Raw genomic sequence first — 21,324 nt, 5'->3', positions numbered from 1 at the left:
CGTAATACACCTGCTGGCACCTAAAGACTCCCACGCCACGTGCAACAGAAGCAGGCTACAGTGTCGGCCAACCAGTCCTTGCCTTGACGCTCCTGACTCCTCCTTTCAGCTCCGAGTCCGCCGCGCGCCAAGAGGCAAATCGAATGATGACAGTGCTGCCCCTCCTAATTTCATTGGTCCATTCTCTCTGAGAGCAGGTCTGCAACAAGGAGCAGGGCTGTCACGAGTAGCGCGTTCGCGCTATGAATGATTGATGGCCCAGATTATTATAGATTAAATGAAAAATTATTTTCCCCTTTTGCCGCCCTAGCCTTTTTGCCGCCCTAGGCGGCCGCCTAGTCTTGCCTAATGGTAGAAACGGCCCTGGATCTGGCACACAAAGGACATTTGGGACGCAACATTACCAAGCATAGAGTTTGTGCGAATTTCTGGTTCCCCAGGATGGACGTCATGGCAGAACAGTTAGTGAAGGACTGTGTCTGTTGTGCCAGAAGTGACAAGTCTGAGTCCTTACGCAAGGCCCCTCTGTCCCCTGTCATGGTGCCCCTTAACCCGTGGAGTAAACTAGCCATGGACATAATTGGACCCATGGACAACCTGGGTGTCCAAAAGAGGTTCATGTTGGTCTTAGTTGACTACACCTCCCATTGGGTTACTCAGAAATTTGTACATCGCATAAACACTAGTACAGTCCTGTATTTCCTCACAGACGTGTTCTCCAAGGAGGACATACCTGCCACCCTTATCACCGACAATGGTGTACAATTTATGTCTCAACCTATGAAGGAGTTCTTAGACAACATGAACATCAATCATGAGTTGACAGCCTTATATCATTCTAAATCCAATGGCCTGGTTGAGAGGTCAAACAGACTAATCAAGGAGCACATCCAACTGGCCACTGCCAACGTTCATGACCTGGAATCATCCCTACGTGACTGTTTGTGGGCATATCACACCACGGCTAACCTTGTAACAGGGATTTCCCCTTTTGTTTCCCCAGGAACCTTGCACCAAACTTAACCCTAGTTGGTTGGGTGGAGGTAGGGACGTGAATACTAGCCCCGAGGAGGTGGGTAGGAAGGTTGACCTGCACCAAGCAAAGTACAAGGAATGGTACGACAAAAAGAATGGGGTCAAAGCCCCTATTTGGAGAGTAGGAGATGTGGTGCAGCTCAAGAAAAGTGTGAAGGACCTTCATAGCCTAAGTCAATTCTACCCTCCTTGTCACATTCTAAAAGGTTTCAACAATGTAGTTCTCCTTGAAAATGGGCAATGGTGGAGTTGTGACAAAGTTGTCAAGTCCCAAATGTTTTCATGAAATCGTATCCCTATGTTTGCATCTTTTCTCATCATATAGGGAGGGAGGTGTGTTGTAACCTTTCTCTTGTTGCCTATGGTATGTTCTGTTCCCACCTCACCTTTCCCTTTCCTTGGTACCTTCCACCTGGAGCTGACAATAGCATGTTGACACCTTGCTGCAGTTGTGGAGAGTGGATGGCCAATAAAGCAGTACTTCTACCTGCTCTGGTTCCTGTCATTCATACTTTCAACAGCAGCTAATTGTCTAGGTTACGGAAGTGACAACCGGCAGTTTAGGAAAAAGAACAATCTCTCACATGGTTCCTGACTTGCACCCAAATGCAAACTGCGTTTCTGTAGAAAATAAAACACCCCATTCCTAGCAAGATTGACGATATTTGAGAAAAAAATAGTGTTGGATGGAATTCTTAAATTAATCTGTGTCTTGCACAGGAATCATAGACATGCAAATCAGTCTTAGCTCACACTAAAGTGGACATCCATCCCAAACTGCTAGGCTATGTCCCATTTATGGGTGGATGATGGCGACCCTGGATTAAAATAAAAAATATTACTTGTTTGTGGTATCTTCATTGATATTCATGATCCTAAAATAGAATAGCCAGCTGATGCTCATGGAAGAGAGGGCAGCAAGAAAGCCAGAAAACCCAGCACAGAAAAAAAGCAAACATATATAACATTCTTGACCAAAAAAGATGTCCAAAAGAAGCTTGTCCTGCTTGCGCATATGCTCCAGAGTCAAGACAGTGGTATCTGGCAAATGTGTGCTTGGACCACAGGTGGCCGCTTTCCAAATATTATCATTGGGAATATGTTCGACTATGAAGAAGCTCAAGTTTGAAATTCTGCACATCATGCATATTTCTGAAGTTCCATTACCACTCTTTGGTCACCACAAGATTCACAGAAAAGCACGCTGAGTCACCATGGGCGCATAAGCACCAGAAGGACTCGGTGATAAGCAGTGGTGTCAGCATGGAGCCTCACAATGCACTGATGGAGAGTCTGTGGATTGCCTTTTCTCCTTGACTAGGCCATCTCAGGCTTCCTCTTGGAACTGCACTCTGCACAGTTCCTGGGTCAAATGTAACAATTGGCGATGAAATGCCTCACTATTTGTAAAAGTATCCCTCAAATACCAGATTAAATATTTATAAAAAATGCAATTACCTTGTTCGAAATGTCAGCTTGTCAAAATGATATACTGGTTCACGTTCATTTGATGGTCCATAAATACATTTTATTCCCAAAAAGACAAGCTGTCTTTTGGATGAAAAATAGCACATTTATCCAGAAACACCAGATTTTAATGTTTTACATGTTTTGTTCCTACCTGCTAATTATAGTTTTAATCAAACACTAAGGGGGAGATTTTCAGAAAAGTCGCGCAACTCAGCGCAGCCCCCCGCGCTGCTGCGCTGCGTTGCGTGACAGGGAGGAAACAGGAGAGCGCCATATCTTCAGAGATATGGCTCTCTCCTCCCCTTTCCCTTGTGCCGGCGCTGATTTTAGCTGCCGTGCACCATGCACACGCCTTAGTGCCGCAGCGCTAGGGTGTGTGCATGAGTGTACACAGGTTTTGTACAGGAAGGGTAACCTTCCTGTACAAAATACTACGCAAGGCACGATGCAAAGCTTTTCCCACTTTGCATACCTGCTGCACAGTGCAGCACGCATGGAAAGTCGGAAAAGCAATGAGAAATGAAAGCATTTCTCCTGTTAGCGCCTCCTTTGAAGGGGCGTTACCTTTTGGTGCAAAGCCATGTTTACAAATATTTGTAAATATGGTTTTGTGTCAAAAGGCATGGTGGTTGCATGGGAACGCCCATGTACCACCCATGTAATGCCCCCTCGGCGCAAAGTAACGCAAAGCAGTGCTTTGCTCTACTGAACCAGAGCTTTCTAGCGCAAAACAAGTTTTGTACTGGAAAGAAAATAGCACAAAAATAATATGCGCTTGTTTGCGTCACTTTTGTGTTTTGAAAATCCCCCCCTTATTCTTTTAAAAGAGGGGCACAGAGGGCATTGGTCCCCAGACTATTGCTTTTTTAGGGCCCAAGGCTCGTGATGCAAAATATTCTCATAGATTTTGAAGCAAGTCTACTAATTAATGATGAGACAACTACTGCTAAATCCATTTGATGACAACAGATAATGGCACTATTGTGACATTTTTATTAACTTTAAAACAGCTGAGACATGTTGGGTCTCACAAGCTTTTTCTCACATGGCCCTCGAAAGTTATGACATACCTGCTAACACTTAAAAGTCCTACTGGCATCCATAAACAGTTTCTTGGTTTTATTCATAATCACCATCAAATACGCATAGACTTAGACAGGATGTCCCCAATAATGTCCATAGTATGTCAAGGATAGTTATTATGGTAGCAATATCCACAGTGTTGCCTTAAATGCCCACAATATGTCTCTGATTGGCCACTATCACGACAGGTTCGCAAACCTGTTTGCGCATGCAAAAATGATCGTACATCTAGACCAAAGTGTAGCCTACTTAACCCCCTTTCACATTACCTCCTCACATATCACACTGTGGCGTTCCTCAGGGATCCATCATATCCCCTCTAATATTGAACCTCTATCTAACCCCCTTACCAAACCTGATTAAATCACACAGCCTCACCTGTTACAACTAAGCAGATGACAACCAAATCATTTTAACAGTGGATAGCACCAAAGACCTCTACAAATCAAAACTTGAAGACTGCCTTCATGTTATAAACACATGTATGATGAATTCCCATCTAAAGCTTAATGAGTCAACGACAGATATTATGACATGTGGACAATGGCAAAACTTCCAGCCTACCGCCAAATGGATTAAAGAACTTGAAGCCCCTCTGACAACATAAGAACAAGTGAGAATCAAAGGAGTAACCTTGGATTCAGACCCATCCACCGATACTGCATGCTAACAACATCACAAAGAGTGCCTTCTACACAATGAAAACACTACTTCAGATCTTCCAGTACCTTGCATACCAGCACAAACTGAAAGCACTCCTCACATTCGTAATGTTCAAGTTTCTCTAGCTAACTGCGCCACCCGCATCCCAACAACAGAGCCCAGAAAAGAGTCACACTCTTAAGCACAATACTCAGCTTACAACTTACGAATTGCAACAGCTCAACCAACAAACTGCTTTCATTATGCAGGTAAGCAAAAAGGGCTGACCCGTGATTCACTGTGGCATTATAAACTTATGTACTTCCATATATAACAGTTACGGCTCACAATAACATTAAAGCCATAATATGTACAATTCAGCAGCAATGTGTTGCTTATAAATCATAAATTCACATAAGACATATCTGCTATGCGGGTTCTTCATCACCAGCACTGTACAGCGAAAAAACAAAAACAAATGAACAGGTTGAAATAACTGAAGAGATCTGTCACACATTACTGAACAATTTGGAGGACTTTAACATAATTCATTGACTGCAGCTTCCAAATATCTAAACAGTCTGACCACTTCTTAACATCTCACAAAGACACTCAGATATGGTATGATAATGAAAAATGTCCATCCCAACACATCTCTCCACTTCTCTCTGCCTCCAACCTCGCCAGGTCAGGACCACAAGTATACACAAACTTTCAGATTGGATAACTCAGTGCAGTAACTAGATACGCAGACTACATAATATTTAGTACCATAAAGGTACATACAGAGTTGTTCAAAGCTAGGAGCATGCTGAAAACCATAAAACTGTCTGTCTGCCCCTTACACTTCATCTTTCAACACACTGTTACAATCTGTGGACAGAGAGACAGGCATGAAAACCGCACCTCGGTGGTCTTCATGTACAATGATGGAAACACTTCCCACATAGGATCAAAACAAAAACAAAAACAGCATTTTTCTAATCACACACTCTACACCGTGTAGTAGGCTACTCAACTAGGCAAGCACTTCTGCACCACAAATAGGGGTATTATGTGCTGCAATACACTACAATACAGTACAATCTTTGGCCTGGGATCCCTGCCGCCAGTCAACTTGGGGTTGATGAATCACCCAGCAACCAGAATGTTACCCTCTCAGTTTGCTTTCTTTCTGTTCAATGAAGGGGCCTACAATCACTGCCATATATCCAGGATCTCACAGCATCCATAGCCACCATCTTTACAAATCAAAAGACCTACTACTGAACACATGACTGCACTCCTTGGAAGAACAGAGAAAATGACAAATTTTACGCATTGGAACTTACAGTAGCACTGTATACAGTTTTCAAGATGCTTAACCTGTTTCTACCATTTATAGAAATAAAGGTGTTTTCTCTAATATTTCTACAAGTTGGTTGGTTATGTTATTGAAGGTTGTTAATATAGCTGGTGTTGTGCAAATGATAGGTTGCTTGTTTAGTCGCTGCTGAATTTTCTGGCCTATTCTACCTGCCTGTTTTAGTGTCTATGGTTCTCTGATGAAGAACAATCATGTGTTGTCTTTCAGACATTTTGGTGGGAACCATTTACAGATTCACTGGAAGTTCAGATATTGGATCCTTTCATACAGACTGACATAGGCCGCCTGCCCATCATTGATCCAAACACTTCTTGGTGAGCATAACATTTTGGATGACAGCCAAGCTCTTGAAGACATATTCAACTACTGGTGGCTTGCTACTGTTACACAATGCCTGTCTTGGTGGTACAGAAAGGGTTTCTAAAAGGACAAGTCACATTCAAAACTACTGAAGGAGTTTGAGAGAGGTGGACCGAGATAATGTCAAACCGACTGTAAGACAGAAGAGATAGAGAGAGACAGAGAGGGAAACAGAAAGAGAGAGAAAGAGACAGAGACACAAAGAAACAAAGCACTTATGTAGATTTGCACATGTTTAGGCTTTGACACCAAAAATAGATAGGGGCTTATTTACAAGCCCCTTGCACCACCAATACGTCACTTTTTCCCATATTAAAAGTAACGCACTGGCAGCGCAAGGTGCTTGTAAATAAGCCCCATTATTTGTGTTGTTGTATCAATGACAAGTTGAGGTACACAGAGCACAATTATATGTTCTAATCAATAGTAGCCCACCATCTGTGCAAATGAACACCATAATCCCTCCCGACGTCTGCATAAAGCACATTTCACCACTTTGTAATCATAAAAGTAGAAAATGTTCGCCCTACTACTGGCCTTTTGCATAAAGGGACACATAATACGTAGCCTTCTCAGCACTTGGCGTACTGTATTCCAGTCCCCTTGTGCCAAACCTGTAAAAGTGATGCCTCATCTCAATCTACACTAGAACTCTTGTACCCTCCAGACCCATCCCAACATCTTCCCTCATCTACCTAAAACCAAGCTCCACCCACCTGTGCATATATCATAATCTTTCTTCACGTTCTCCAGTTCTGCTACCAGTTGCTGGTTCAGGTTTTGAAAGATGCCTAGCTCAGCCAGTACCTCATCCTTCTCAGTTTGTGTTCCTTTGCCAGTTGATTCACTTCCTGTGTCACCGGAGCCTGCGCTGCTTCCATCTGAGCTGGGGTGCGGGGTCTCTAGATTCTTGGAGATAATATAGGTAGTCTAAAGATTTTACCCATGTAAACAACTTAGTCCTGGGTCAAAATCAATTAATTAGTTTTTCAGCATGACAAAACTGTTAGATGTTTACTGTCACCACAAATGGGAAAGGTACAACAAGTTTAGTGCCACCACAATTGGTTGTGGCGTTCATTACACGTGCAGAATATAAAGGAGAACAAGAAAGTTTTTTCCATATTAATTTCATGCAAAACCCATTATGTAGAATGGAAGTGAGCAAAAACTGTTTGTGACTTTGCTTATAAAGCCAGCTGGAAAATGAATGATACCATGTAGTCCCATGATGCACCCACGTGGCTAGCCTACAAAGAGAGAGGTTTGAAGAAACTGTAGATTCTGCAGATTCTCTGCTAGTGCCAAGTGGTCGATTCTTCTAGACACAGCTTCAGCTGACTGGCTGAGAGAGGATGGGATGAAATCACTTATCTAGAATTTGGGAAGTGGAATGCTACCAGACTATTGTGAACTTCACATCGTTCTGCAAAGTAACTAAAATATTGACTACCAAAATGTTGTTAAGATAAGTATATGTAGGTAAGTATGGGATTACTAAACTTAACTCTACACATATATAACTTGACATTACACATATATCTATATCTAGCTAATCTATCTATCTATATGTTCATATATATATATATGAATATATATCTATGTATATCTCCATTCCAATGATCTTCCTAGTCAAGGAGTCTTCTGCACCACACCAATTGAGTCCCACAAGAGAAACACAGGAACAGTGAGATGCTTTTGAATCCTTTATTTGTGAAACAACACCGAACACCAGGACACCAATGCGTTTCGGCTTGAGCCTTCAACTGGGCAACCCCAATTACCATGACCCAGGTGATTTTAAAGTAGTCCTTTGTTCATTGCACTTCCCATTTAACAAGCACTAGACTGTTGTGCAACATCCTGAGTGACCTGACCCGGCGCCATGACAGTTGCAAACACTGAGATAGAGATAAACTCAGAGCTTTAAAATGCTCCTTTGGCGTCTATTACATTTATCATTACACATTGTATGTTGCAATCCCCTCAATAATACAATAATACAATACTGCAACAAATTGAAATACTCCATGTGTGCAAATACGCCAAGATGTAGTTTTTAAAACAAAGTTCATCATCACATATACATTTCATAATGATTCAAAGATAAAAAAAACTGTGCCAACTTCGGATAATGGTGAAGGAGTCTTTAAATATTCTTCGTTGCAATTATTAGTATGGGACTAGATTTACCATAACAGACTTTTAATTAATGTGTCTCACATAATGATAATAAATAAGTCTAATATATAGGTGCCGATTCTGATCCTGTAAAACCCGGGTACGAATGGTCGTACGGAGCGTATTCTCCGTCCGACTCGTACCCGGGAAAACCACCTTACAAACCCGCAAGTACGATTCGTACAGAAATGCCATTTCCGTATGAGTCGTACAAAACACCGACCGGCTAAAAAATACCCACAATTCCGGTCCGGGAAATCGCGTACGTGACGTCCGGATGGAGTCAGGCAGCGTTTTACGGACCAGCAAGTACGATTCGTGCTTACGTCACTCCGCACGTTGCATTTTTTACGGGAGCCAAAAACTGCCTGGAAATTGAGGACGACGCGAACAAGGAGCACCGGTACGCGACGGACAGCCATGGACCCCATCCTACGTGTCATCCCAGCCCTCCTAGCCTACGACCTGGTGCACCGAAACCGTCGCAGATGCCGCAGAAGGTCAGAACAACACCCAGGGGCAAAGGGGTGGGGGGGCGAGGGGCAGGAAACACAACCCCCCCCAAGTTAAAACATATATATCCTGCACATAACTTACCCCCATGGTCTGGTCACTTCGGGGGGCGTGTCCACCAATCCCACGTACCGCCACAACGGAAGTGGACGTGGACGCGTACCCGTCACCACTACAATGGTGGTACGGCCCGTACCCATGTCCCCACAGCGCGGGTACGGCGCATACACCTCCATCAACACCCCAATGGTGGTACGGCCCGTACCCACGCTCCCACAGCGTGGGTACAGCGTGTACACCCTATGAATGCGGGGTTAGGGTCCGTCCCACCTGTACCCCTACGGCACCAGTACAGAATGGATACAAGGCGTACACACGCCACAAATGTTGGCATTGGGCCTGTTGCAGCATATAAGCAGTATATTGGTGTGTGTGTATGCACAGGACAGCAGTGTACTGCACCAAGGGGGCGGGTGGGTTGGTGGGTGGGGGGCTGCAGAGGACTCCCAGCAGTGGACAGAGACATGGGGAAGGGTGCATATCACTCCCAGCAGTGCCCAGACATATGAGGGGTGGGTGCATATCACTCCCAGCAGTGCCCAGACATATGAGGGGTGGGTGCAGAGGCATCCCAGCAGTGCCCAGACATATGAGGGGTGGGTGCATATCACTCCCAGCAGTGCCCAGACATATGAGGGGTGGGTGCTTGTCACTCCCAGCAGTGCCCAGACATATGAGGGGTGGCTGCAGAGGACTCCCAGCAGTGCCCAGACACATGAGGGGTGGGTGCATATCACTCCCAGCAGTGCCCAGACATATGAGCGGTGGGTGCAGAGGACTCCCAGCAGTGCCAAGACATATGAGGGGTGGGTGCATATCACTCCCAGCAGTGCCCAGACATATGAGGGGTGGGTGCAGAGGACTCCCAGCAGTGCCCAGACATATGAGGGGTGGGTGCATATCACTCCCAGCAGTGGCCAGACATATGAGGGGTGGGTGCAGAGGCATCCCAGCAGTGGTCAGACATATGAGGGGTGGGTGCATGTCACTCCCAGCAGTGCCCAGACATATGAGGGGTGGGTGCAGAGGACTCCCAGCAGTGCCCAGACATATGAGGGGTGGGTGCAGAGGCCTCCCAGCAGTGCCCAGACATATGAGGGGTGGGTGCATGTCACTCCCAACAGTGCCCAGACATATGAGGGGTGGGTGCAGAGGACTCCCAGCAGTGCCCAGACATATGAGGGGTGGGTGCATATCACTCCCAGCAGTGCCCAGACATATGAGGGGTGGGTGCAGAGGACTCCCAGCAGTGCCCAGACATATGAGGGGTGGGTGCATATCACTCCCAGCAGTGCCCAGACATATGAGGGGTGGGTGCAGAGGCCTCCCAGCAGTGGCCAGACATATGAGGGGTGGGTGCATGTCACTCCCAGCAGTGCCCAGACATATGAGGGGAGGGTGCAGAGGACTCCCAGCAGTGCCCAGACATATGAGGGGTGGGTGCAGAGGCCTCCCAGCAGTGCCCAGACATATGAGGGGTGGGTGCAGAGGCCTCCCAGCAGTGCCCAGACATATGAGGGGTGGGTGCATATCACTCCCAGCAGTGGCCAGACATATGAGGGGTGGGTGCAGAGGCCTCCCAGCAGTGGCCAGACATATGAGGGGTGGGTGCATGTCACTCCCAGCAGTGGCCAGACATATGAGGGGTGGGTGCATATCACTCCCAGCAGTGCCCAGACATATGAGGGGTGGGTGCAGAGGACTCCCAGCAGTGCCCAGACATATGAGGGGTGGGTGCATATCACTCCCAGCAGTGCCCAGACATATGAGGGGTGGGTGCATCATCCTCAGATGACCACAACTCCATGGGTCCATGAACACATTCCCAATGTGCGACTATGTTGAGAGTGCCATATCAACACATCACTGACAGCAGTGTCCCACTCCCATGAGGATGGATGTCATTCCCCCACTGCATGACACACCACATGTGGGTGCGATGACAAATGACACATGCATACCCACCCCTTGCAGAGGCTGCACAATACACACACTGAGATCATGTCACAAGACTGTATAGTCATGTGAAACCCACTAAACTAAGAGAGCCAAAGGGAACACACACTGTCACGCACATTCCAGGACTGATATGAATGTACAGGTGCTGGCACAGCCACCAAGTTGTTGTCTCCCATGGAAGGAATAGGGTGGACCGCTCACAGATACAATGCCCACAATTGTCAGTCAGGTGACCAAATACCCTGCAGAACAAGTACCATATGTGTGCTAGGCTGGGAGTACACACATGCATAGTGCGGAAAAGGGACCATTTCCCCATGGAGGCATGACAACATACTCTATACACAAGTACAGTGACTACCAAGAATGGCACAGACGATGCAGCCGGACACATTGCTGAGCATGCATGGACATAGTTGAAGGGATCCATCAGCCACCAAGGGAATGTAGACACAGGTCAGCACAACAATGGTGCAACTCCCTGCAGGGAAGATGTCAGGTGCCACAGAGGAAGGAACACTCCTTGGGACAATGTCTCAAAACACTAAGAGCATACACGACCAAAGAATCATTGCAGAGACCTTGTGATGCCACGCAGATACCAGGGTCCACCCCATGAGCAGCAGACTACTACATTTCTCAGATACCCAACACATGATCACCACCCCAACTCATGGAGCATCAGCACCAACATCAATACCTGAAAAGCAATTGTGTGCAAAGTAAAACAAAATGCTTTATTCAGCATGAAAACAAAAAGTAGAAAAGGACACTATTTACAAAGGCCATAGGCCAGTCCAGACACGAAGTCCTGGGGGGGGACACATGGCCATGCGTCTCCCCTAGCTTGCCTGCACATCAGATACCTCTGGTTGATCGACTGGGGTGGGGGCATCATGTGGGGAAGGACCAGGCACGGCAGGGACAGGAGGGGGTAGGGCAGGTGTTGGGGGTGCAGGGACGGATAACTCCACCACAGGGGGTGGGGCAGCGCCAAAGGTGGAGATCAGTACTGCGCTGCACACGTCCACAAGATCTTGCAGCGTCTCCCCTGCACCCGAAGGAACCACAGGCCCCAAGGAGGGGGGGGGGTCGGAGGGATGGGTTGCAGCGCTACTGGGGGAGGTGGTGGACAGGGGGGGACTCTACTCCCCTACCCGTGGAGTGCCTTGCCCGTTTGCACGCAGGTGAAACAGTGGGGCTGAGGCCCAGCACAGCCAAGTAGGTCTCCTTCTCAGACTGTGGAGCAGGGGAGCCGAGGGGAGTGACATCGGAGGGACTGGGGAGTGAGGCATGCGGACTCCTACTGTGGCTGCGTGTCCGCCTGTGTGCCCTAGACCCAGTGGGTGTTCCTTCTTCCTCCTGAGTGTGCGTGACAGGAGGTGTGCGCTTGCCCTTCCCTGTTGGTGTGCTGCCTGTGTCTGGTGTGGTGCCTGCCTGGGAAGGTGTGTGTGTGCTTGGGACAGGAATGGGAGTGGGAAGTGTGGATGGCACAGGGGTAGGTGGGGGGACGGAGCGCTGCAGGAGACTCACTGCTGCCGTCAGTGACGAGTCCATGGACCTCAGCAACATCCGTTGGTCAGACATCGCTGATGACATGCCCTCCATGTACGACACCATCTGTGTCAGCAGTCTGGTGTGGCCATGGAGGACAGTCAGGATCGATGTCTGCCCAACCTGCAACTGCCGCTGAATGTCCACAGACTCGGCAGTGAGGGCAGCAGGGGAAACAGGGGCAGGGGGTGCGGTGCCTGGCACGAAGGAGACAGGTTGTTGCCCTACATGGACAGAAGGGTCCCGAGCAAGTGGGAGGGCAGTGATGGGAATGGAGGGGGCGGTGACAGTTGCAGTGCTGCTGCCAGCTGTTGGAGCAGCCTCCGCCACCTCAGGGAGTTCAACCTCGGACCCGTCTGCGTCATAGTCGGTGGTGGTACTACCCAGGTCCTCCGCCGCACTCCCCTCGCCCTCCGTGCCACTTGATGCTGCCGACTCGCCAGGTGTGGTGGCACTGGTGCTGGATCCCTCCTCCACTTCCGTGCAGGTGTCTCCCTCGGTGTCCCCCGATGATGCTGTGGGCAAGGTGAAGAGACAGGAAATAATCAGTCACCTGTGTACATCTGACACATGAGTCCAAACTAAATAGGTCACAGTGCATATCATGAAAAGCATCATGAGGAACATCTAGAATACCCAGCACATATGTAAGCCCTGCACTCCCCAGTTGGTTCACCCAACATGCCCCCTGAAATAATGAAAATCAGGACACCACAGCAAATAACTGGAAATCCAATTATACAGAGAAGCTAGTGTCTGCGAACAGTGGAGCACAGGCAGACCATGACGGCATGCCACCTCCTGGTCACTGTGAACGAAATAGTATTGGTGCACCCGATGCCAAATAACAGACGCCAATGCTGAAGGGGTCCCCACACTCATAGACCTGTGAGTACTGTAGAATAGCAAATGTAATACTATCCGATCCATTGGGAAGCACAAAACTTTACACAATTGACATATTTGGAATGTGTGAATGTCCCACCTGTGGAACAGAACACACATGTGCATGAATATCAGAAGTCACACAAGGAGGTACACACAAAACTACATTTACACAGTCATAGTATGAGCTGCCCGCATAATGGCAAGAAGCCAATGTTAAGAAGAAATGTGGTATCAGGAAGTACACATACATGGCACCACGGTGGTCGGGATGACTTGACTTTCAGCAACAACCAAGGACTAACCCAAATGCTAACACACTGTGGGAACATGGATATGTATAAATCCTAAACAACTTTTGGCCTGAAATGTGCCCATGTTCAAATTGTGCCAGCGTGTACCACAAAGGTGTAAAAGTGGTACTTGTGCACTCCCTTGGGAGACCTCTGTCATGCAGGCACATCATTGTCCTTCACAAAAATCAAAGTGAAGCATATAAACTATTGGGACATGTTGACAAGTGTAGTGAGTGCCAGGGCACATGCCGTCTTGAATAACAACTTAAAACATGCCACCTGTCACATGGCCATCCGTACCATGATGACGCAGTTGGCAACACATCTGACACACTACCTGTCATGTGGAGTGGCACACATGTCCAGACATAGGACAATGCATTAGCAAATGGCCCTGAAATTGTGTTGGAATAAGGAGCACCTGCACTGAGGAGACACCCTGATGTGAACGAAGAATGTCCACACAGATGTCAGCACACACAGACCAAACCACATAGCATCTGGAGCACACACCAGTGCCAATACTGGATGAGCAGGAAACGTGTTTTTTAACTCGTGACACATGCTGCAAAGCACAAACATGACACACTGCACAACATGCCTGGGTCACTGCACGTTGAGTGCCTGTCCAGACAATCATCACACACTGCTCAGACCTGGCAAGGAGACATAAGGTATGGACATGTAGTCCTTGCCCGCAAAAACAACCCATACCTGAGACAATGTGATTGAGACAGCTCAAAAAGTGACACCTCTCAATCTGGGTTTACTAAAAAGTGCATCAGGAAATCCTAAATGTACTCCACATCACCTCGTGAGGCTGCCAACACATATTTGTGACACAAAACCTCAACAGATTGTTAGACATAGACACACAGGCACTGGCCAGTGTAAGGATGCAGAAGCAAAATGGGGTCAGCCTGTACAATGGGCACATGTAGCACACTTTAGATAAATACAAATTAGGCAGGGAACAATGCCACAGAGGCAAAACTATGCTGAACACATTGAGAATGGGCACAGTGTTGGATGACACACATGATACCGAGGTAAGGGTGTCTTAGGGTACTGAAGTGGGCACACTGCTCCATGGGCCTGGAATTATCTGACTGTAACATGAGCTACCGTCCCGGCACTATGCATATCTCCCACTCATGCACATCATGTCTGAGGCCACAACATCGGTCATGCATGCTGCAAGTCTGTTCATTTGAACACTCACACTCCTATGTTGAGACTCAGCATCAGTGCCAACTGATATGGACCCCCAAATGATTGAACAGGACAGGGCACAGGCAAGGTAACAACACATGTCTCCGACCCCACCCCCACATGATGCATACAGCAATGTGCACTTGGATCAACCGCCAGCCTAGATGAGCATTTGCAATAGTAATTACACACAGACCAGGGAACACATGTAAAGGAGGGGAAAGGAGGAAGAACAGCAGCGGATGACTTTGGGGAACAGGAAATGCAATGCACATATTAACCCTGCCAGTGTATCAATGCGACTGGGCACTTCCCAAAGCTGGTGACACACAACAAACACACATGTACCTACCCCCTTGCTGCTGCTGCATCGCCTGTAACCGCCTATCCATGTCAGGGAAGACCACCGCCAGGACACGCTTCATTTGGTGGGTCAGGCGCCGGCGCCCGCGGTTCTTGCCTTCTGGTGAGTCCCCAACAGGAACCGGGAGATCCTCCAGGTCCAGCACCGGATATCCTGCCAGTGTTTCCTCACCTGTGCCAGGCGCCGACTGCTACCCTCCACAGATCTCACGGACCTGACGGCCGGCTTCCATATCTCGTAGGCGGTTACCTGTGAGGATGACAAAGTGAGACAACATCGCTACACCTGCTCCATGTCACAGAGACACACATTTGAACATCTTTGATATGTTGAAAAGGGCATAGTATGCTGCCAATGAATAGCACCTTTGTCATAGGGACATTAGGCTCAGTGGAAGCCCCAATGCACTACATGGCATTGAAAGTACACAGGTGGCATGAGGGGTGAGACACACTCCCTGATCATGGCACACACTGGACATCACAAGCAACACAAAGCTGATGGCCAGCACCTCCAAGCAGTCACATGCCGCAGGCTACTGACCCAACAACAGCAGACTACACAGACACACACAGGCACAGATCATTCACCTGCCAGTGGCAACAGCCGATACAAACCTCACTCTGCACATGTGCCACTTGCCTGGGGGGTGTCACAGGCGTGGGGCTAGCCCAGCAAGTCAGACACACAGCACGGATCACTTCTCACATCAGATGGGTCGAGCTGTTGCCTCCTCCATGCAGCTGTGGTACAACACTCCACATAGACACTCACCCACATGACAAGGAACATTCACACACATCAATGTCCAGATCATTTGGACACTCCCACCACAGCTCCACTCAACTCACACACATCTGTGGGTACAGTCACCTGTCACACGGGGGGAACACTGAGTCACCTCAGGACTATAGAACAAGAAGGGCCAAGAGGATTAGCTATGCTGAATGTGCCATGCAGCATGCAGTGAATGTCACAGTAAGCACAATGCAAGTGAGGAGTGCACACATGAACCACATCATGCTCTGCATGACAGACATGAGCCATTCCCCCCCCCCCCCCCGGGACCCACTCTAAACAACATTTCATGTCTGTCACACCTGGACACAATGCCAGAAGTGCCAGTCACAAAAAGAAGGGGCACAGTCAAAGGTAGCGGAGTCAGCACTCACCTGCACCCCTGGTCTACCATACAGGCTGGGGAACTGTGGGAGGATGACGTCCAGCAACGCCTCATTCTCTTCCTGTGTGAATGGCTGGGCCCTCTCCACAGCCCGCGACATGGTGCCAGAGGAATCACAAGCAGCAGCAGTGGTGTCGAATCAAAGGTTGTGCAGGCAAGTGCCCTCTCATGGGTTCTGCCTGACTTATATCTGCCTTGCTGGCCTATTTCAGTAACAGGAGTGCAAAGTGATTGGTCAGACTCCTTTGCATCCTACGTTTCCTCCACTCCCTTTAAACATACACCAGTGACAGCATTAGCATTTTTTCGAATTTACAGCATCATGTCAAGTCAACAACCACTTTTCAACAATGTATATTGTGGCCAACTGCTTTTTCCAGGCCACATGATGGAAAAATGTGAACTTCAAACTGGGTATCCATGACAACCAGCATGCATGTAGGCCCTAATACTTGTCCCTTATGTGTCCCCATTGTAAATTTCAAATCCCCACACAGGTACGGTGCGTTTCACACGTACCCCTAGGGCACCACTACTCTAGTGCTACGGGCCATACACGCGTGTGTAGGGCCTGTAGCACTATGGTGGTGTTGCCGTACGCGCACGCCATAGTGCTACGGGCCGTACCCGCGTGTGTAGGGCCCGTAGCACTATGGTAGTGTTGCCGTAGGCGTACGCCATAGTGCTACGGGCTGTACCTGCGTGTGTATGGCCCGTAGCACTTTGTAGTGTTGTCGTAAGCGTACGCCATAGTGCTACGGGCCATACCCGCGTGTGTAGGGCCCGTAGCACTATGGCAGTGTTGCCGTAGGCGTACGCCATAGTGCTACGGGCTGTACCCGCGTGTGTAGGGCCTGTAGCACTATGGCAGTGTTACCGTAGGTGTACTACGCCATCGTGCTACGGGCCGTACTCACGTGGGTACGGCCCGTACCACTATGGCGTACGCCTATGGCAACACTGCCATAGTGCTATGGGCCGTACATACGCGTGTGTAGGGCCCGTAGCACTATGGTGGTGTTGCCGTACGCGTACGCGATAGTGCTATGGGCCGTACCCGTGTGTGTAGGGCCCGTAGCACTATGGCAGTGTTGCTGTAGGAGTACGCCATCGTGCTACGGGCCATACACATGTGGGTACGGCCCGTAGCACTATGGCGTACGCCTACGGCAACACTGCCATAGTGCTACAGGCCGTACACACGCATGTGTAGGGCCCGTAGCACTATGGTGGTGTTGCCGTACGCGTGTACAAGCCGTATCTCTATGGCGTACGCCTACGGCGACACTCCCATAGGGATAGGACCAGTGTGTACACGTACGTGTGCACGGTCCGTACACACACGCGTACTCCTACCCAAAACTTGTCAAGCACTGCATCACTGGCATGGCACAGTCACCAACACCCGCAAATGTCCCCTGATGCCAGGTACACGGACACCTGACATCTCACTACCAGCGTGCCCCGATGTGACTATGTCATGTGTGTGTCATGTGTTTCCATGATCTTGCTGTTGGTGTTCCGTCACCGGCATCTGCTGTAGCTGCATCCAACATGTGTCTGTGTGTAGATGCCCATGTCACACTATTACGCACACCAGGACACATGTGGAATAACATGTAACGTGTGTCTGTATGCATCGAACAGGGACTTGCGAGCTTAGGACATATCAGCGTAGTCTCAATGTTTGTGTGATCATTTTTGACATGTACCCCTTCATGGCAAGGTGTGTGGTCTGTCCTTTTTCCATGACATGTGGCCTGTGCGTCTAGCTTGCCGGCAGCTGTCTGTATGAGATAACATCCTTCAAATGCACATATGTGGATGTATGTCACTCCTGTAATGTGTCTGGCTGTTCACTCACACTGGCCCGCAGGTACTTTCATGGCATGTCATGTAGACCTTGACAATCCATGTTTGTAGCTGGCTCTTGGTAGGAGTATCACCTGGCTGGCATACGTGTGCAGGATGTATTGCACAGACCAGACTCTGTATGTAGCATATGTGTATTAGCTGTTGAACATGTGCTCAGTTCTTTGACATTGGTGTAGTAATGTACTCAATCATCGTTATTCCTTCCAAATTTCTGCAGGGCACCGCCTCTCCCCCGACCAATGCCAGACTTGGCTGCCATGAGGGAACGTGACTGCATACGCTGCTACAGATTCCCCCAACAGTTAATTGTGGACCTGACAAACAGGCTGGCCCCACACCTCCAACCGCGACACAGTTATCCGACTGCGCTGACCCCCAAGATGAAGGTGATGTCAGCCCTACATTTCTTTGCCACCGGTACGTTTCAATTGACCATAGCTGATGTGGGTGGCATGTCTCAGACCATGTTCAGCCGTGTCCTGCATGATGTTTTAGAAGCCATGTTGGAGCACCTGGACAAATTCATCCATTTTCCAACTCCTGAGCAGTTGACAGGTATCAAGGGTGAGTTCTATGCCCTGGGAGGGATGCCCCATGTAATTGGGTCCATTGATGGGACACATGTGGCTTTGGTACCACCACAGGCACAGGAGGTAGCCTTTCGTATCCGTAAACATTACCACTCAATTAATGCCCTTGTGGTGTGTCTTGCTAACATGGTGATTTCCCATGTCTGTGCACGTTTTCCAGGGTCAGCACACGATGCCTACATCATGAGGCGTAGCAGGGTGCCAGAAATGATGCTGCAGCTGCACAACGAACGAGCATGTCTTGTTGGTGGGTAGACTCTGTTTGTCCAGTATTCAGCGGTATCTTAGTATGTGACGGCATCTCCTGACCCACTTCTTGACATGATGTTTCCATGTAGGGGACTCTGGCTATCCCAACATGCCATGGCTGGTGACGCCTCTCCGCAACCCGAGAACAGCTGCAGATCACCGTTACAACAACGCCCATGGGCAGACCAGGCGAGTGATTGAGAGGACGTTTGGCCTCCTGGAGAGCCGATTCCGTTGCCTCCACAAGACCGGCGGGTCCCTCCCATATGCACCGGTGAAGGTCTGCAAAATCTTCCTCGTGTGCTGCATGCTGCACAACATGGCAGTGGAGAAAGCTGTGCCACTCATCCTGGATCCCGATGAGCAGGAACATCCACCCGTGGAGGATGACGGCCTTGGTCACGAGGCAAGTGAGGAGGAGGAGGAGGAGGAGGAGGAGGAGGACATCCGGAGTCAGCTCATATGCAACTTCTTCTCATAATGGTGAGTCCCTGGGTCTGAGTGTGCACGCTTGGAGCCTTGTGTGGCATGTGTTGCAATGTGTGTATCCAGCTGACTGTATGCGAAGTGACTTTGAGGTGTGTGCTGATGTGTCACTCGAGTGCTGATGTCATTCCACACATTTTAGCTGACACACTCAATCGACAACTAGCATGGTGTCAACCTTATTCATGTAGAGTACATGACCATGCATGCGGATGACTATGTGTTTCCTGACTTCTTGTGTGTCTCTCATCCCCAGGTATTTGCGCATGCTGTCTGCTCGTGGCATCGTTGTGCTCCTGCTATTCCTCATGAGTAATGCAACGTGTGCTGAATCAGCGTTACATGCACGGACATGGTGAGAAGTCTCCTTTGGGTAAGGATTGCAGCAAGGCTTTTTGGGTGTGGTAGTTGTTTGTAATGTATGGGCACTGCTCCTGTGCAGGTATTGTTACTATGCATACATGCCGACTCACTATGGAGCACATAACATGTAGCATGACTCACATGAATTGATAGTCACACTTCGTGACAGTCATCTGTTATGGGATTGTGGATTTTAATGAAGGCATCTATGTGTGTACAACTTCCCTCGGAAACATACGGGAGGCTACGGGTGGACATATTGCGGGACATCCCCATGAGAGGCTCAATGGGGAATTGCAGCCTCTCCATGTGCAGCAGGGGATGTTTGGCTCACCCCCTTCACTTGTGTGCCACTCCCATGGATTGACAGCATCTGTGGTGCGAAGGGGGTGTCCAGTGTAGGTCCCACATGTTAATCCAAAAGACCATGTGAGTCTGTTAATATTGATGCATTTCCATAGGTGTGAGCCTGAGTAATAAAGGTGTTCCTCAGCCTCCAAGGTGCCTCATCTCTGTCAATGCAGGTCTCTTGCCACTGTGCATGCGCCATCTCTGGCATGGTTGTCAAGGATTGTGCATCTGAGTCTATGTGTAGATTAGCAACCTGCATGCTGTTCTACATGTATTTGATTCTCTATTGTGCATGACGTCCATGGCTGTGTATGTGTTTTGGTATGTTGGTCCCCACAACGGGCCGTCAACACCTTCTGGGGTGTGTTTCCTGTGCGCAGCTTGGCCTTCAGTTTCATGATCCGGTGTCAGTCATCTTTGGGGATTGTGCATCCTTTGTCTCTGGGTGTGCCATTGAAAACCGGTCACTCCTTCCTTGACATACACCTGTTGCAGTTGTCCTTTCTGACATCCTAGTCTTTGTGTGGAAATTGTGGCATAGTTCCCAGGACATGCCGCCTGCTGTTGCAGCCACTGCAGCAAGGGCACACGAAGTTTCCTGATTTGGCAACACACACACATCAAAGATGCTCCTCCCTTCCTCCATCAACCCATTCATTTGGCTGTCATCAGCTTGTCTGTGCCACAGTTGCGGCCACGTCGTCCCAAAGGCTGGACCGTCTGCACATGCAACGTGCACATTGCACGAGCCTCATGTCCTTGCATGACCCACATCACACTACAGTCTGATGTTGCAGCCACCCTCCAAGCAATGTCCATCCACACATCTGCCGCCAGCTCTCAGGCATACACTAAGCGCACACACAACACCTTTGCATGATGAATGTGCAACTCCGACTGCCTACACAGTGCTGCCACGCCTTCCAGGCCCTGTCACACCCACCAGGTCATGTCTCTCCTACTCCCCACCGGCTCTGTACCCCGGCAAGGACATGGGAGTGGGACTCAAGGCTTCTGCATGTAGTATGCTGTCGTTTTGAGGCACATGGCACAGGTATCATCTGTCAGCGTGTCAAACTACAATGTGTCCAGGACCCCCCTCTCCACCATCACATGCGCACACAACTTCATAATCAACTCGTATGCCATTGACAGCCAGGTGCTCCTCACCCTCACCAAAGGTGCAGACATTGCCCGTTCCAATATTCTAGATTGCATGAGATCCATTGATGAATGGCAGAACAGCA

At 48.8% G+C, this 21,324-nt stretch overlaps 1 protein-coding gene across 3 annotated transcripts in view; it reads right to left on the bottom strand.

Moving 5' to 3' along the window:
- CCDC27 (coiled-coil domain containing 27) overlaps positions 1-21,324 on the bottom strand; it is a 426,770-nt gene that overhangs the window by 105,161 nt on the left and 300,285 nt on the right. For all 3 annotated transcript variants that reach the window (XM_085608856.1, XM_085608854.1, XM_085608857.1), the window contains one exon: positions 6,673-6,865. In XM_085608856.1, coding sequence (XP_085464982.1) covers positions 6,673-6,865 — 193 coding nt within the window. The remainder of the gene's footprint in view (positions 1-6,672; positions 6,866-21,324) is intronic.

This window comes from Triturus cristatus, chromosome 1_2 (assembly GCF_964204655.1).
Source record: "Triturus cristatus chromosome 1_2, aTriCri1.1, whole genome shotgun sequence".
In the NCBI taxonomy this organism is placed as follows: Eukaryota; Metazoa; Chordata; class Amphibia; order Caudata; family Salamandridae; genus Triturus; species Triturus cristatus.
Note: the sequence above shows the minus strand (reverse complement) of the source record. Positions and strands in the feature narration are given on the sequence as shown.